The sequence below is a fragment of the Ptychodera flava genome, chromosome 6, assembly GCF_041260155.1.
Source record: "Ptychodera flava strain L36383 chromosome 6, AS_Pfla_20210202, whole genome shotgun sequence".
NCBI lineage: Eukaryota > Metazoa > Hemichordata > Enteropneusta > Ptychoderidae > Ptychodera > Ptychodera flava.
Window position 1 is genome coordinate 23,215,233 of NC_091933.1, and position 15,846 is coordinate 23,231,078.

General features: G+C 39.0%; 2 protein-coding genes and 1 long non-coding RNA gene across 3 annotated transcripts; 2 read left to right on the forward strand and 1 right to left on the reverse strand.

Annotated features, from left to right (window-relative positions):
• The first annotated feature begins 230 nt into the window (after window positions 1–230).
• Window positions 231–4,811, forward strand: LOC139135205 (uncharacterized). The gene is made up of 2 exons (XM_070702477.1): window positions 231–871; window positions 3,421–4,811. The coding sequence occupies exons 1-2, from the start codon at window positions 250–252 to the stop codon at window positions 3,669–3,671; spliced, it is 873 nt and encodes a 290-aa protein (XP_070558578.1). The 5' UTR covers window positions 231–249; the 3' UTR covers window positions 3,672–4,811.
• Window positions 4,812–7,225: 2,414 nt separating this feature from the next.
• On the reverse strand, window positions 7,226–11,528 carry LOC139135225 (uncharacterized). Its single transcript, XR_011552954.1, has 3 exons — window positions 9,009–11,528; window positions 8,445–8,630; window positions 7,226–7,764 (listed from the first exon to the last, which is right to left on the reverse strand). It is a non-coding gene; the product is annotated as an uncharacterized lncRNA (long non-coding RNA).
• A 38-nt stretch (window positions 11,529–11,566) lies between these two features.
• Window positions 11,567–15,368, forward strand: LOC139135223 (ERC protein 2-like). Its single transcript, XM_070702507.1, has 2 exons — window positions 11,567–12,316; window positions 14,776–15,368. Exons 1-2 carry the CDS (start codon window positions 11,683–11,685, stop codon window positions 14,955–14,957), a joined length of 816 nt encoding a protein of 271 aa, XP_070558608.1. The 5' UTR covers window positions 11,567–11,682; the 3' UTR covers window positions 14,958–15,368.
• The last annotated feature ends 478 nt before the right edge of the window (window positions 15,369–15,846 follow it).

Here is a 15,846-nt window from a genome sequence, read left to right on the forward strand (position 1 = left end):
AAGGAAGCAAAAATAAGTTCAAAATCTCCCTCCCCTCTCTGAGATATGAAATGGTCCACCCGTAAACAAAGCTGATGCCACTATACTCAAAAGCTACACAAATTATTTCATCCGTAAACAAAGCTGATCGCCATCCTCCAACGTAAACCGCTTGCGGCTGTCATAAAACAATTTGAATACAATAGAGGTATGATAATTTGATATGCCTTAATCAAACTCAGCGTGTTAAAGTCATAAAAAAACAATTCAATGGCGAGCAATCCAAGTATGGCGGTCGCTGTTGGAGCTTTCCTCTTTGTTTTGCTTTGTTTTACCGCTGAGGCGGAATTGATTCGCAGTGAGGAATGCATCTCCCAGGAAAACTACTGCTACCGGCCTGACGTATGCGCCTATGTATTCACCTTCAAGACTAACGACCATGGTGTTTGCCCCGATCTTGAGCAGGCAGTCGGCAAAGTCGACGATCTGGAGGACGACGTGGACCTGCTCCGCCTGCGGACAGCGTCTGGTGAGCGAGATGTAGGAACTGTGAGACAAGAACTGGAAGGTGTGCGATTAGTGATTCATTACCAGAATAATGCCATCAACGAGCTGCACACAAGAGTAGAGCAAGATGATAATGTTCCTGGCGACTTCATGACTTCAATCAGAGAGCAAATTGACGAAGTGAAACTGCAGCAGGCAGAAATAAATAATCAAATCGAAATTTCGAGCAACAGAAGTGACGAGAGAGACGCAAACAGTACCCGAATCGTCCGTATACTGGAACAGACCAGTCTTGCCATCAGTAACCTCGAACGACAAATCGCTGAAAAGGATGCACGCATAACGAACTTGCAACATGAAGTTTTAAAACTTCGAAGCTATCACGGTAATTAATTGTTTGTTTGAATATCTTCTTTTTTACTCCCTTATAGTCGACCTAAAAGGGACTTGGGATAGTGTATGTGGAAGTATAAGAGTTTCTTTCATTTTGGTGAAGCCTGGCTAAACTCTACACATGATCTTATGGAACTGAACTTCAACTTTTTGTATTACTAGATATGCTCTTGCAATTGAGACTATCTCTTTGGTTTGCGAAAACCGCGACATCATAAAAGAAAGTTGTAAACTAATAATAATTTTCTGTTCTCATCTGATAACACTTCAGTAGAATAAAAACCCATTAAAAAGTTATTATTCTAATCTACACAATCGAAACATCATTAAATTCACTGTTTTTACGTACGACAAGCCCGATATAGAAACCATTATTTCAACTGCCAACTCGCCAAGTTACAATATGCGACTAAATTGGCGGGGATACAGTTCTCGAAAACAGCCATATTTGCAATGCCAAGATTTACGGTACTGTTGATGTTCCCCTAGCTTTGACCACATCAACCCCGAACATTCGTTCAAGCTTGGAAAAATTACAACAAAAAGTTGTATGTCGTTCTATACCAAATATAAATGCTTTGCATACAAAAATATACGTCTTGATTGTTGATTGTCCGCCTTGTCTTCATTTGAGATTTCCATCACATCAGTTTTAGTAGCGAGTGATGGCAGTTATACACTAAAATGTAACATAGGAGACAATTCACGACATTTCATATTGGTTGAAGAGAGCAGGATCGACACCAACTTCCACGAGTTGCTGCCACTCAGGAAAACTACCATAAAGACATGTCTCTACAACATAACGATCGTGCATAGTTGTAAATTTTCCACCTCAATAATGTACGAGCATTTGGTATTGGATCGATAAAAATAGCCCTCTGACCCGACCCGTTTATCAACGTTAATCTTTAGTGTGGTACATTTGTATTGTCTGCCGTCATATAAATCTACCACAATGCGACAACGTTGCTAGGTTGTCCTGTGCGGTTAGGATGTAAAATATTATTGTGAGTTATTGGACACCACCAAGTATCTCTTAGTGTATTGTTGATTTTTTAATGTATAAGGCATATTACTTATCATATTTTACCTCTCTATGTACATGTTTGTGCTATTCAATATAGGTCGCTAATAAGTTATTTGGGCTTTTTGTTTCCCACACTCCTGCTTTCTCAGCTTTTCATTTCTTGTGCGATTATTTATCTCCAATTCTCAGCTTTTCGTATTGCTTGTGCGATTATTTATCTCCAACTGGTGTATACACCACTGTAATTGCTCCGAAAACACTACGTGTGTGACGGCTGTGGTGTTGACTCAATCAATTAATCCGCTGATACGGACAGCGGATTAGCAAGTTGGCAATTTTTTCTGAGCAATTATAGTGGTGTATTTCTTTCCCCTGTGGTTCTGCTGCAGTCAAAGTCAATCCTCTAGAACGTTCGTCGTCTCTCTACGCAGGGGTAGTGTGTTCAAAGACTACTTCTGTATTTCCGGGCGATTTTTGCCGTGTCATGGAATAATAGCCCCTTTCCACCGAGCATGAAAGTCATCACGCTAAATTTGTAAAGTTTCCGTCGTATAGCTCGTAAAAAATGTTTCTAGTTTCTAACAAAACCGAAGCGGTCGATCATGCGATCCGCATTGTGCTCGCTTCAGTTTGATGGCCTCATGGCAAGTCTCATGTTATGCTAGCGTATTTCAGCTCGACCAAATGCCTTAAATTCTAATTAAAGCTCAGACATTCAGTTTATACATCGTAAGTTTCAGTTTGATGTAATTTCTATAATAAGTTAGGCTATTCAACTGCAGTAAAACAACCATTTAGTAGTATATGGCCGGAGCTTGCCTATGGCTGCTGACACAATGACTCATTGACAGTTCCAATTACACTTGACAGCTGTTTTCTTTCCTTGTCATCAGTTACTGCACCGTGGGTGGAGGGACGGTGGTTACTGTTAGTCTTTAATAAACCTGTGCAACGTACAGAAGTTTGGCTAAACTTCATCAATTGTCTGAACATCATTTATTTCTATTTTAATAAACTTTAATACAAGAAAATGTTGCATATCGCTCTACACCATATGTAATTGTTTTGCATACAAAAATATGTCTTACTTGTTGATTGTATGCTTTGCAATCCTCGTGTCTTCATTTGCAATTTCCATCACATCAGTTTTAATAGCGAGTGACGACAGTAAAGGATAGGAGAAAATTGATAACATGTAAGTGTTGAGTACCAACTGAAAGGATACCACTTCGTTACGGATGTTTGTTTTTACCATTTCCTGGAGGCTAGTAAAGTGAATCATGGTTATGGCTAATTTTGGGTTCTGATTTATCTTTGTGGGTATACTTTAATCTGTTCCAGCAAAGTTCTAAAGATGTTAAAATCGTAGGATACAATAAGTAAGAAATATCATAACCATCTACGGCAGTCATTGCCGTCAAGCAACCAAAACAAATGGAAATTATATAATGATTTTTTTTCCTGACTGAAGACCAATTACTTTATACTTTCACTCTAACTTTTTTCCTCAGAATGTGATATCGACACAAATACACAACGCGATGGTTTTGATTTGCTCGACGGAATCGAAAACACGGTAGAAAGTCCAAGGGAATGTTGTCTGTCTTGCCTTGCCTATCCTGGTTGCAAGGCGTGGAACTTCGAAAAGCCGCGGCAATCAGGGTGGTTTCCACATTTCACCGGTACCGGTAGATGTTCATTGAAGAGAGCAGGAACGACACCCAGTGCCTCGAGTTGCTGCGACTCAGGAAAATTACCGTAAAGATACATCTATACAACCTAGCGATCGTGCATAGTTATTAAAGTTGATCACCTCAATTATGTACTAGCACTTGGTATTAGATCGACAAAATATAGTCCGCTGACCCATTTTTCAACGTTAATCTTTAGTGTGGTATTGTTCCAGGGGGTATTGTCTGCCGTCAAATAAATCTACCACAACGTTGCTAGGTTGTCCTATGCAGTTAGTATGCAAAATTGTCATTAGTCATAGGAAACTACCAAGTATCTAATAGTAACACGATTGGAACTAATTTGAGATAAATGGATCTTCATGTATTTCATATTTCTCAAAATTGTTAGGTGCCCTATAGCTGAATGTTGCAATATTATAACCTACCTATAAAAACAAGTGTATAGCTTAAAAAGAAAAGCATATGAGCTTTTATTTGCAGACTAAACCTCACCATTGAATTATCACGAATTAATTCCAATCGTGTTTGGTGTATTGTTGAAAGTGTATTAGAGATATTACTTATCATATTTTACCTCTGTATTTTAGTAAATTTTTGCGCTATTCAATATAGGTCACTAACCAGTTTAAATACAATCCTTGTCTATTTTTGTTTCCCATACTCCTGCTTTCATGGCTTTTCGTATGACTTGTGTAACTATCTCGATAGTTCGGCCAGGCCTATCACTTAACCAACTTGTGTTCAATGATAGGAGATATTTCAACTTGTACTAATTCTCCAACAAACATGGTAAAGATACTAGAATATATCATTCCTTGTTTGGCTATCATTGGTTGGTAAATTACATCAACAGAACGATGACATTTGTCAACAGAGAAAATGCATCAATCAAAGTCAACAAACTAAGACACTACGGTTATGTAAAGGGTTAGTATGTACTGTAACAGTCTTAACATGTACAGGGTATGATTCCATTCAATTAAGAGGGCAATCATACAACTCTAATAATTGTGTTCAAATAATGAAATGAACCCCCACAAGAATTATTTAATTACTTAATAATGTTGCTCGAGATAATTTTGTTTTCACACTACCTATAGCTTAATTTTTATATTTCCAACCCGCTGAAGGTCACACATATTCTCTGTCATTCAATGATCGATTTTTTGATATTGTGATAGGAATTAAATTTCGTGTTCTCAACTGTACTTTGTGTTGTCATATATTTTCATCCACATTACATTTAGGCCTACATATAGATATTTAAATGTGTAGTAGTTGGCCTTTTCATGTGTATGTAGGGCGTCTTTCATCGATCCAGACTTCATATCATAGAACTCCATAGTGCTACCAGCATATGAAGTAAATCCCGACTGATGTTCGTAGTCAACAGGAACAGACGAAATCCAGAGCTGACATTTGTTTCCGTCGTAACCAGTACGTTTTGAGAATTTCTTTTCGATTATCCTTACTCGAGGATATTGATGGGCCACCTGGGCCGTAGCCTGGCCAGATTTAGCTAGGATTACGTAAATTACATAAAATTTACATACTGAATTTGTTGAAAATTCCACGGGAGGAGGGGGCCTGCCCCCCCCCCCCCGTAGGCAACGGCCCTGGCTCACCCAAAACTTGCTTTGTAATAGTATACTACCAGTATTATGATTGCATTCCGGTTTAATAAATAATAAATTCATCAAAATTTTCTCGCATCAAAGTACTTTCCTTTGTTAACTCGTTACCCTAGTCACTATCAAGAACGTAAGACACGGACATGTGAAATGTCTCCATACCGTGGCGCGGAAACCTTATTCAGCGGTAGTTTCCAGCTGACCACTTCTGACTTTGACTTCGAGACAAATTTACTTAGGACTTGAGTATACTTGATGTTTAAAGTTTATTAACTTTTTCTAGTCATTCTTTTTCTCTTGTAATACCCTTGAAAACTATTACAACAGTTGAGCAACTTCATGTGTGTCTTGTAGAATATAGACATACAAATTATAGGCCGATAATGAACAAAATTTACAATGTTACGACCAGTATACAAATATTGATCCCTTGAATGTTTTAATTACTATAATTAGAGTTGAGTTTTTCTTGCTATAATATAATTAGAGTTGAGAATTGAAATAGAAGCTCACCCCGGCAATAGAGTACCTTTGGTGATCGATAATGTGACCTGTCCTCTTATCTTCATGTGTTTCGTAGTCGACGATTTCCGTTCTCACCGAGATTTTACGATACCATTGCCTAATTACACAGGACGATTTAGCATACCATTTACAACGTTGAAGATTGCAGACAAATTTCAAATATCAGTAAATTACACAGATCCAATTTACAACAGACTCGCAAGTACACTATGGATAACTAAGTGGGAAAACGTTTTAGGGACTGGTCAGTTTCTTCGGCCTGGGGGGGGGAGGGCGGTGGATTCATGGGGGGGGTCACCCTGTTTTTGACTTTGGTGATGGGGGGGGGGTTCACCATGTTTTTGAAATGCCCAATATGGGGGTCAGTGTGTTTTTGAATTTCGACACAGGCCCATCATTGCCTAAAATGCATCGTGTCAGCCACAAATTTCATCATTCAGTTGCATTTTCCGGCGCGCCCTTCGGGCGCGTAACTTTAATAATAAGACATATTTTCAGCACGCCCAACTTTAAGATATCAGGCATACATATATCAGAGATATCTGTATGTTCAATATTTTTCAGCGTGCTCTTCGAGCACATTACTTTAATATATCAGACATTTTTCAGCACGCCCTTTCTGTGCATGACTTTAATATACAAGAAATATATATCAGAGGTATCAGGATGTTTCATATTTTTCTCCGCGCCCTTCGGGCACCATACTGTAATAAATCAAAGATATATGCCAGAGATATCTTGATGTTTGCTAAGTGAAAGTGAAAAGCATGACAAATTCCTGATACTTTTCTGTTCTCTGTATGAGAATTCAGTATGAGAAAGCAACATGCACAAATATTTCACAATATATATTTGATAAAGTGACTTATTTTAGAGATAGAAAAATGACAAGATATCTTTCGTTGTCATTAATGCAGCTGTTTTCCTTTGTGTCTCAGGTTTTCTGTAGAATGATACTTTTTTATGACCAAAATAACAGTTAAAAAGGCAGTTTTTGTCATTATTAGCTGTGCTTTTATGGTTTCAATGTTACAAGAAAGGTCATCTCAGACACTGCACACATCAGATTTAGCGAAAATGTCTCTCTATGGCTCCTCAGGAGATTTCATTGGATGGCTGGAAAGTCTTAACACCCATCAAAATTTTTGATTTACTGCACTTTCCTCTTTGATATTAATGATTGACATCCATTTCTGTTCAGGACATCTGGTTAAGCATAGAAATGTGAAATACATTCACAACTCATTCAAAATGTACCCTACTGTATTCAAACTTCAAGATTGACACTTTGAAATTCCAATCTTACAACTGACATGTCAACAATTTCACTAAAACACAGAATAACTGTTAAAATATAAATGTATGTAAAATATAAAATATAAAATATAAAATATATATATATATATATATATATATATATATATATATATATATATATATATATAAATATATATTATGTACACCTTTTGTTTTACAGTTGTCGCGTGCGCAGGGGGGTCACCCTGTTTTCGAAATTTGGGATGGGGGTTTCACCCTGTTTTCAAAATTTGGAATAGGGGGGGGGGGTCAGCCACTTTTTGACGTCGGCAAAAAATAATCCACCCACCCCGGCCGAAGAAACTGACCAGTCCCTTAGTACGGTACAATTGTTTCTCACAGATTGTCATATGGATACATCTGTGTTCACATGTTTACATATAATAATGTCACTTTGGTTACAGTCTTAGTCTCTCAAACGGATAAGATGTCCGTGATTGTTTTTTTAATGTTTGGGTTGCTGACGAGGATGCTAACGCTGCTTTCGAAGAAATGCTACATTCGATCTCGCATTTTCTCGTATGCATATGCCACTTTCAGCAACGTTGATTCTTCGAACTTCTCCCCACCATCATCATTCCCACTGGTAGTCCATCAGAAAAACCGGTGCTTATGCTGAGAGCTGGGTGGCCAGTTATGTTGTATGGACCCATATTTGCGTACGAATTCATAGCCTGCTCCCAGATTTCTAATGAAGACAAAAGGGTGGACATGTGTTATTTTAAAAATGTATGGATGCTGAACAATTCTCATTACTGAACATAGCTTTTGTGTTGTGCTAAGTAGGCAAACTACGAGATATTGAAATGTACTGTGGGCAAAAAGTTGACTTTTCACCACAGCAAGAGTTTATATAGTGAACCGATAAATATTGTTTGCGCAAATGTAATCCTTATCATTGACGAAGTTCTGTTTGTTCATGGAACTAGCATAACTCGTGCATCTTTTCAACCTTTTAGGCGTTTCTGGTATGAAAATCCCGTATAACCAAAAACTTCAATTTAGCTTCCGGAATCTTATGTTTTAACTGTAATATGGTTGACTGTCTTAGACTTATAGACTCACTTAGGTAGCAAAATAAGGTCCCGAGAATTTGACGTGAATTGTTGGCTGTCTATAAAAAGAACTAGGCTGTATAGAGTCTGATTCGCTATATATGCACTTGCCATGCTCTGGACATTGAAAATCAAACTGGGATGTTTTCTGTCAAGCGATTGACTAAGAAGAACGAGGATGTTTACCCCCAACTTAAATGGTCAGCTTCTCTCGGTAAAACAAGCACTTAAATCCAGTGCAGTACACTTAATACTACGGTACAGAGAAAAATTGCAAGGGTTAACGTGAAAACACAAATTGAACTCTAGTTACCTGAAGCTGTCGAATACTGTAGGGGCAGTTTTTGAGATTTGAAAGGGACTGTAGGCACCACCAAAACGTCACAGTTTTCAAAAACCTTGTCAAATGCCTTGGTCATGTCCATATGAACGTTTTGTGCTTTGCATAAAAGTAGCCATCGTACTCTTGTTTCAAATAATCTCCAAACACCAAGACGGTCTGTAGGACGAAAAGATAATGGCGCACATGTGAAAAAAAGACGAGTAAAGCCATCAGGGATATTTCAACATATTTTAAATTAATAACTGCATAGCTGCAATATTTCTTCAAGTATCACCAACATATAGCTTTAAAATGGTACCACAGGTCGCTGGCAAAAGACGTCTCACACAACACATTTTGTGTGAGAAAATAACGAGCAGCTAATACCTTTTATGGTTATTCCGGTCACAGATATGCCCTCAATTTTTAAGTTAACCAGTTGGGACCTTTCAGAGTAACTTCCGTTAAGTTTGTTCGTCTTAAAGAAATGGGTCATAATTTTGCATGTAGATTGTCGACAATACTCAGGAACCTGGAAAGTGTGGGCTAATGTACCTTGACGACATAAGACATGTCGTTTATCCTTGTGCGGTATCCTCTATGTAACGCCTTGACGGTGCTAGACGGATAATACCCTTTGTACTGCGAACCAGCTCCTGCAGCATGCAAGAAAAGACAAATGTCTTGTACAGGAGCTCAGAAAATTATTATCGTATGAGTTAATCGCAACACAGAGGACGAAAGAGATCATCGGAGGCGTAAATCTCTCTCGCTGTTAATGCATATTACACTTTCTCATAGATACTTTAGAACTTACCGCTTCCCCGTATCATCATGTCGACTTCGCCTTCAAATGCAAATGTCGTGTGTGGAGAAAATATTGAAGAGAGTGAAAAGGTCGAGTCTTTCCATACAAATAAATGAAGCTCAGTTCTGGTGCTTTTAGTTCAACATAAGCAACCTTTGACGTCACTGTAATATTGCCATGTAGGCATTCACACAAGTGAATAAATCGCAATCATACCAATCCACAATCCAATAACACTAGGTCAAAATTTGTAAGACAATAGTTGTAAACATAGACACAAAACAGCACAGAACAGACAGTAAATAGACGGTACACAAACAAAGTCAAATTCATGAAAGAAAGATATATGGACCTCTGGCCAAAAGACCAAGAAGTGATGTCAGGTGTTTCGAAAATAGTAAGCGCAATACTCTATTTACTCTAATACTCTATTTGCTCTGCATGTAATTTGCATAATCATCCTTTTTTAAAACATCTCGAACATGGAATGGAAAATTGTATCCGCGGAAGATTTGTTTTATCACGATAAAGCTCAGAAAAAAGCTCAGTTCATTCTTGAGAGTATGGTAGAGAATTTTTAGTGGAAAAGCAAAACGATGAAAAACGTACTCAGGCTGTTTAACTGCATCAATCAACATACCCAGTTTATGTTCTGGGACAGAAACTTCTTCAACTGAAGCACCTAGGCTTGTCATCTGATATGCTGCTTCTTAACCATAGCATCGACATCTTCGTCACAGTTTGACAGACCAAAGCCTTCTTTCAGAATACCTATTCTATTTCCTGGTAACTCAGTTGTCAACTGACAAACCAAAAAGTTGCATTGGTCGGAAGCTACATTCCTTACACAAAGGTTTACCAAACAGTGATTAATAATAGACCTCTTTCTCATAGTTTGATACTTGGAATTTTGTCGCGTACGTTCTCACTAAATGCCTATGCTCATAGATAAAGGGACATTATGATCAAGAAATGCCACACCTTAGTTTGTGGGAAAGGTGTAATATACTTTAGGCATCATATCCCTAGCAAGTAAGGCAGCAAGACTTAATCGAGTGTGTCTTCACAAGGCCATTTTTGAAAGAAGGTGACCACAGCACAAGTATGGAGCTGAAGTAGAGTAAGTTCCGGCCGGTGGATGATAACCACTAGTAAGTAAGATAGATGTTATTTCCTATTGTTAATCATACAACAGAAGCCCAAGTATAAGGCTTTCAGTACAGAAGACAAATGTGAAAGGGTCAATAGGGCTTGCTCCCGTTATCGACTTTATCAATGCTATATTTACTAGTCACCTTTTCTCAAACGTAGGGATGACCCATTTTATACCTGGGATGGAAGGTTTTGGAAGAAAAACTTGCCTGTCAAATGTTTAAAAATGACTCCTCTAGTGTATTTGAGAAAGATTGCTTCCTTGGGTAATTGCCTGAAATAAAACGCTGTAATGAACTCAACACAGAATTGAAGACTACGACTTCAGTGGTCTCTAAAGCTGTAATTGTGAGCTGGTATCGTTATTCCTTGAAGGCGTAGTTTTACGTGCTTGGTTTCTTATTTTCTAGTACCATATACATAAGGCATGTGACGTATGAGAGGTCATGGAAACATATTGAAATCACCTTTGTAGCTCACACATCTCCGTGATGTCTCAATGAATGTAAGAAGTCTAAATCGACCTACACTTGACCGAAGTTTACGGACAATCGTCTATCTCGTAAGCTCTACTTCGCATGTCACACCCTTATGCCTTTTATGGCCTTTTATGATTTGTAGCAAATTTCATCCTATTCTGTGCAGCCATTCTGAATGTATGTCTGTTTTTTTATTAAATCACTAATAATGCAAATGAGCATTAAATATGCAAGCCACGGCCAATAAAAACTGATCACTTCTTGCCATTCTCAAACTGAATCTATGTACTAAATTTGATTGTGATCCGAAGAGCCGTTCTTGAGATATCGTGCCAACAGATAGACAGACTCACAGACAGACATCGCTGCGACATTAGCCCACGTGTGTGAACACATGAGCTAAAAGGACAGGGAATATTGACAATTAGGTGCTCAAATAAGTCCTTTAGAGAAAAATAAGCAACATAGCTGCCATATTTGGCAGTAGTTTGAAAACCAATTCCTAGTGAAGCAGGGAGGAAAATAATGCTCCCAAGACGCCCTTCCAGGACTCCTTTCCTTTCCAGGATATCAAATGGTTGACCCCTTCCCTTTCAAGGATATCAAATGGTTCATCCTAAACAAAACTGATACCACTGTGCTCAAAAGCTTCACATATTGTTCCCGTGATACTGATTTTCTCCGACTCCTGTGCGTCCCTTCAAGGTAAAACGGTATAATGACACCCCCTTTCGGCTGTCATAATACAATTTGAATACAATAGGGTATGATAATTTAATACAATAGGGGTATGATAATTTGCCATACCTTAAGCAAACTCGTCATGTTAAAGTCAAGCAATCAAAGCATGATGGTCGGTATTGGAGTTTTCATCTTTGTTTTGCATTGTTTTACTGCTAAAGCGGCATTGATTCGTAGCCAGGAATGCATCTCCCAGGAAAACTATTGCTACCGGCCTGACGTGTGTGCCTATGTATTCACCTTCAAGACTAACGATAATGGTGTTTGCCAAGATCTTGAGCAATCACTCAGCAAGGTCGACGATCTGGAGGACGACGTGGACCTGCTCCGCCTGCGAACAGCGTCTGCCGAGCGAGATGTAGAAACTGTGAGACAAGAATTGGAAGGTGTCAGATTGGTGACCCATTACCAGAATAATGTCATCAACGAGCTGCACACGAGAGTGGAGCAAAAGGATAACGTTCCTGGTGACTTAATGACCGCAATCAGAGAACTAATTGGCGAAATGCGACTGCAGCGGGCAGAAGTAAATGAGCGACCCGTAATTTCGGGCAGTGACACCACAGAGGCTAACATTAGTCGAATCGATCAAATACAGGAAGAAATCAGTAACCTCGAACGACAAATTGCTGAAAAGAACACACGCCTATCGAACTTGCGATTAGAACTTCGAAGTTATAAAGGTAATTAATTGTATTTTGAATATCTTCCGTTTGACTCCTTCGTAGTCTGCCTGCAACTTGGGTACTTGGGATAGCGTATGTGGTGATAAAAAATTACAAAAGTACTTTCATTTTGGTGAAGCCTGGCCGAACTCTACGTAGGATTCTGTGCAACTGAACTTAATCTTCTGTATTATTTGATATACTGTACAAGGTTTTCCCATGTCCTCTTCGATTTGGGAAAGCTGGGACACCATGAAGGGAAGTTGTAAACCAATATTCACATGTCTGTTCTCATCTGATAACGCTGCGGTAAAGTAAAAACTCATTACAAAAGTTGTTATCGTATGTAAAGGCACCATACAATAGACCCTTTCCTCAATGTCACCGGCAGTTTGCTTGCATGTCGTCAGTTTGACCAAATTCTGCTGCAGTCGAAGTCAATCCTCTTGAAAGTTCGTCGTCTCTCTACGCAGGGGTAGTGTGTTCAAAGTCTACTTCTGTATTTCCGGGCGATTTTTTTTGCCGTACGCGTGTCATGGGAAAATAGCCCCTTTCCGGCGAGCATGAAAGTCATCATGCTAAATTTGTAAAGTTTCCGTCGTATAGCTCGTAAAAAATGTTTCTAATTTCTGACAAAATCGAAGCGGTCGATCGTGCGATCCGCATTGTGCTCGCTTCAGTTTGATGGCCTCATGGCAAGTCTCATGTTATGCTAGCGTACTTCAGCTCGACCAAATGCCTTACAGCCTAATGAAAGCTCAGATATTAAGTTTATACATTGTAAGTTTCAGTTTGATTTAACTTTTATAAGAAGTTTGGCCATTCAAATGCAGCAAAACAACCATTTATAAGGCCGCACCTTGCTCATGGCTGCTGACACAATGCATGACTCATTGACAGTCCCAATGACACTTGACAGCTGTTTCCTTTCCTTGTTTGTCATCAGTTACTGTTAGTCTTTACAGTCAAGGCCATTATTCTTCGGTGGGGCAAGTTGGTAATTACCTACCAATTTAGCTAGGGATATTGCAATATACCAAGGGAACTTCCTAAGCCAAACTCTGTTTTCCTATCTGGAGCGGCAAGATGAGATCTAAACAAACACAGCGGGTAATGAGATTTTACAGCCAGCAATGGTGATCTGATAACTGCTGGGATGAACCATTTTCATGTAGGTTCGTTAAAAGGGGACTGGATTGGGGAATGAAAACTACAAGGAATAAAACACGATCCTAAGAGATCATATCGTGCCTTGTCTTCTTTTTGATATATATTGCACATAACTAGGTTTGACAAAGCTGCATGAAGTAACATCATTACAAAACATGGTATTTTGTACAAAAGTTTGAGATCACCCCATGTACATTAATCTTTCAAAAGCTGGTCTTTACTGTGTGGTTCACAGGAGTCTAATTCAAAAGCAATCAGCGACTCAAAAAATTCAACTTTACAGTCTGTCTTGAAAGCTCCATCGAAATTCGAGACAAGATGACAAAATTGTACGAAGCTACATGAAGTTGAAACTATGATAAATATCGCTCAGAGAATAAATGCACCACAGACGGCACTTCAGCATGTCATCGCCCATCTCATTCTCAGTACCATTGCCCAAAACATCCTGGAAGGCCACAATCAAAAAGTTTGACATGACCTGCACAACTAGGTGCTTAATTTTTTGTGGGTGAAGAAACCTTTGATTGCAGCCGTTAAAATATTGACAAAATACTTTTTTTCAGTAGAATACTTGTACTGTACCTAACCAGCCGGCAATCAGAACAGTGTTCAACATACTACACGATGAACTGAGTGAGTCACACATACAAAATCACTACCAAAGTTCCATCTGACCAGCTAAATTACTGAAACATAAAGCGGACAGTGGAGTACATTATGGTTCATCCCGGTATCAGATCACCATTGGTGGCTGTAAAATTTGTTACCCGCTGTGTTTGTTTAGATTTCATCTTGCCGCTGCAGATAGGAAAACAGAGTTTGGCTTAGGAAGTTCCCTTGGTATATTGCAATATCCCTAGCTAAATTGGTAGGTAATTACCAACTTGCCCCACCGAAGAATAATGGCCTTGACTGTAAAAAACCAGTGAAACGTAGCAAAGTTTTGGCTAAACTTCATCAATTATCTGAACACGATTTCTTCTATTTTACAGGCTTATTACAATCAACTACGCGGGGTGTGTGGCACTCCCATTACTTGCCAGTATGTATACGTACCGCCCACTGGAGTGGGTATTTCAGCGACTTGGTCTGAAATGGGGGTATTAATTCAAATGTAAACCACGGTTATGGTTATGACTAATTTTGGGTTCTGATTTATCTTTGTGGGTATACTTTTGTCTCTTTCAGCACCGTCTACGGCAGTCATTGCCATCGAGCAACCATAATAACTGGAAATTATATAATGATTTTTTCCTGACTGAAGACCAATTACTTCATACTATTCACTCTAACTTTTTCCTCAGAATGTGATATCGACACAAATACACAACGCTATGGTTTTGATTTGATCGACGGAATCGAAAACACAGTAGAAAGTCCAAGGGAATGTTGTCTGTCTTGCTTGCCTATCCTGGTTGCAAGGCGTGGAACTTCGAGAAGCCGCGCCCAGGCTGGTTTCGAAATGACAAGGGTAGATGTTCGTTGAAGAGAGACGGAACGACACCAAGTGCCACGGACTGCTGCGACTCAGGAAAATTACCGTAAAGATATATCTATACAACCCAGCCATCGTGCATAGTTATAAATGTTCCACCTAAATAATGTACTAGCATTTTGTAAAAGTTCGACAAAATATAGCGCGCTGACCCGTTTTTCAACTTTAATCTTTAGTGTGGTATTGTCCCGGGGTATTGTCTACCGTCAAATAAATCTACCACTGTGCGACAACGTTGTTAGGTTGTCCTTAATAATGTTGCTTGAGATAATTTTGTTTTCACACTACCGATAGCTTAATTTTTATATTTCCGACCCGATGAAGGTCACACATATTCTCCGTCATTCAATGACCGATTTTTCGATATTTTGATAGTAATTAAATTTCGTGTTCTCAACTCTACTTTATGTTTTCATATATTTTCATTTCAATTACATTTACATATGGATATTTAAATATGTAGTGGGCCTCACCATGTGTATGTAGGGCGTCTTTCATCGATCCAAACATCAGACCATAGAACTTTATAGTGCTACCACCATATGTATTAATTCCCGACTGATGTTCGTAGTCAACAGGAACATAGGAAATCCGGAGCTGAGATTTGTTTCCGTCGTAACCAGTACGTTTTGTGAATTTCTTTTCGATTATCCTCACTCGAGGATATTGATGGGCCATCTGGGCTGTAGCCTGGCCAGATTAAGCTGTTTAGCTAGGATCGCGTAAATTACATAAAATTTACATACTGAGTTTGTTGAAAATTCTACGGGGAGGAGGGGGACACCTGCCCCCTCCCCCCTCCCCCACGCAGGCAACGGTCCTGGCTCACCCAAAACTGGCTTTGTAATGGTATGCTAACAATATTTTGATTGCATTCCGG

Excerpts from the sequence above, each read along its gene's own strand:
- LOC139135205 (XM_070702477.1), top strand. The coding sequence starts at position 250 with ATGGCGAGCAATCCAAGTATGGCGGTCGCTGTTGGAGCTTTCCTCTTT. Across the intron at positions 872-3,420 it reads AAAACTTCGAAGCTATCACG|AATGTGATATCGACACAAAT; the intron begins GTAATTAATTGT and ends TTTTTTCCTCAG.
- LOC139135223 (XM_070702507.1), top strand. The coding sequence starts at position 11,683 with ATGATAATTTGCCATACCTTAAGCAAACTCGTCATGTTAAAGTCAAGC. Across the intron at positions 12,317-14,775 it reads AGAACTTCGAAGTTATAAAG|AATGTGATATCGACACAAAT; the intron begins GTAATTAATTGT and ends CTTTTTCCTCAG.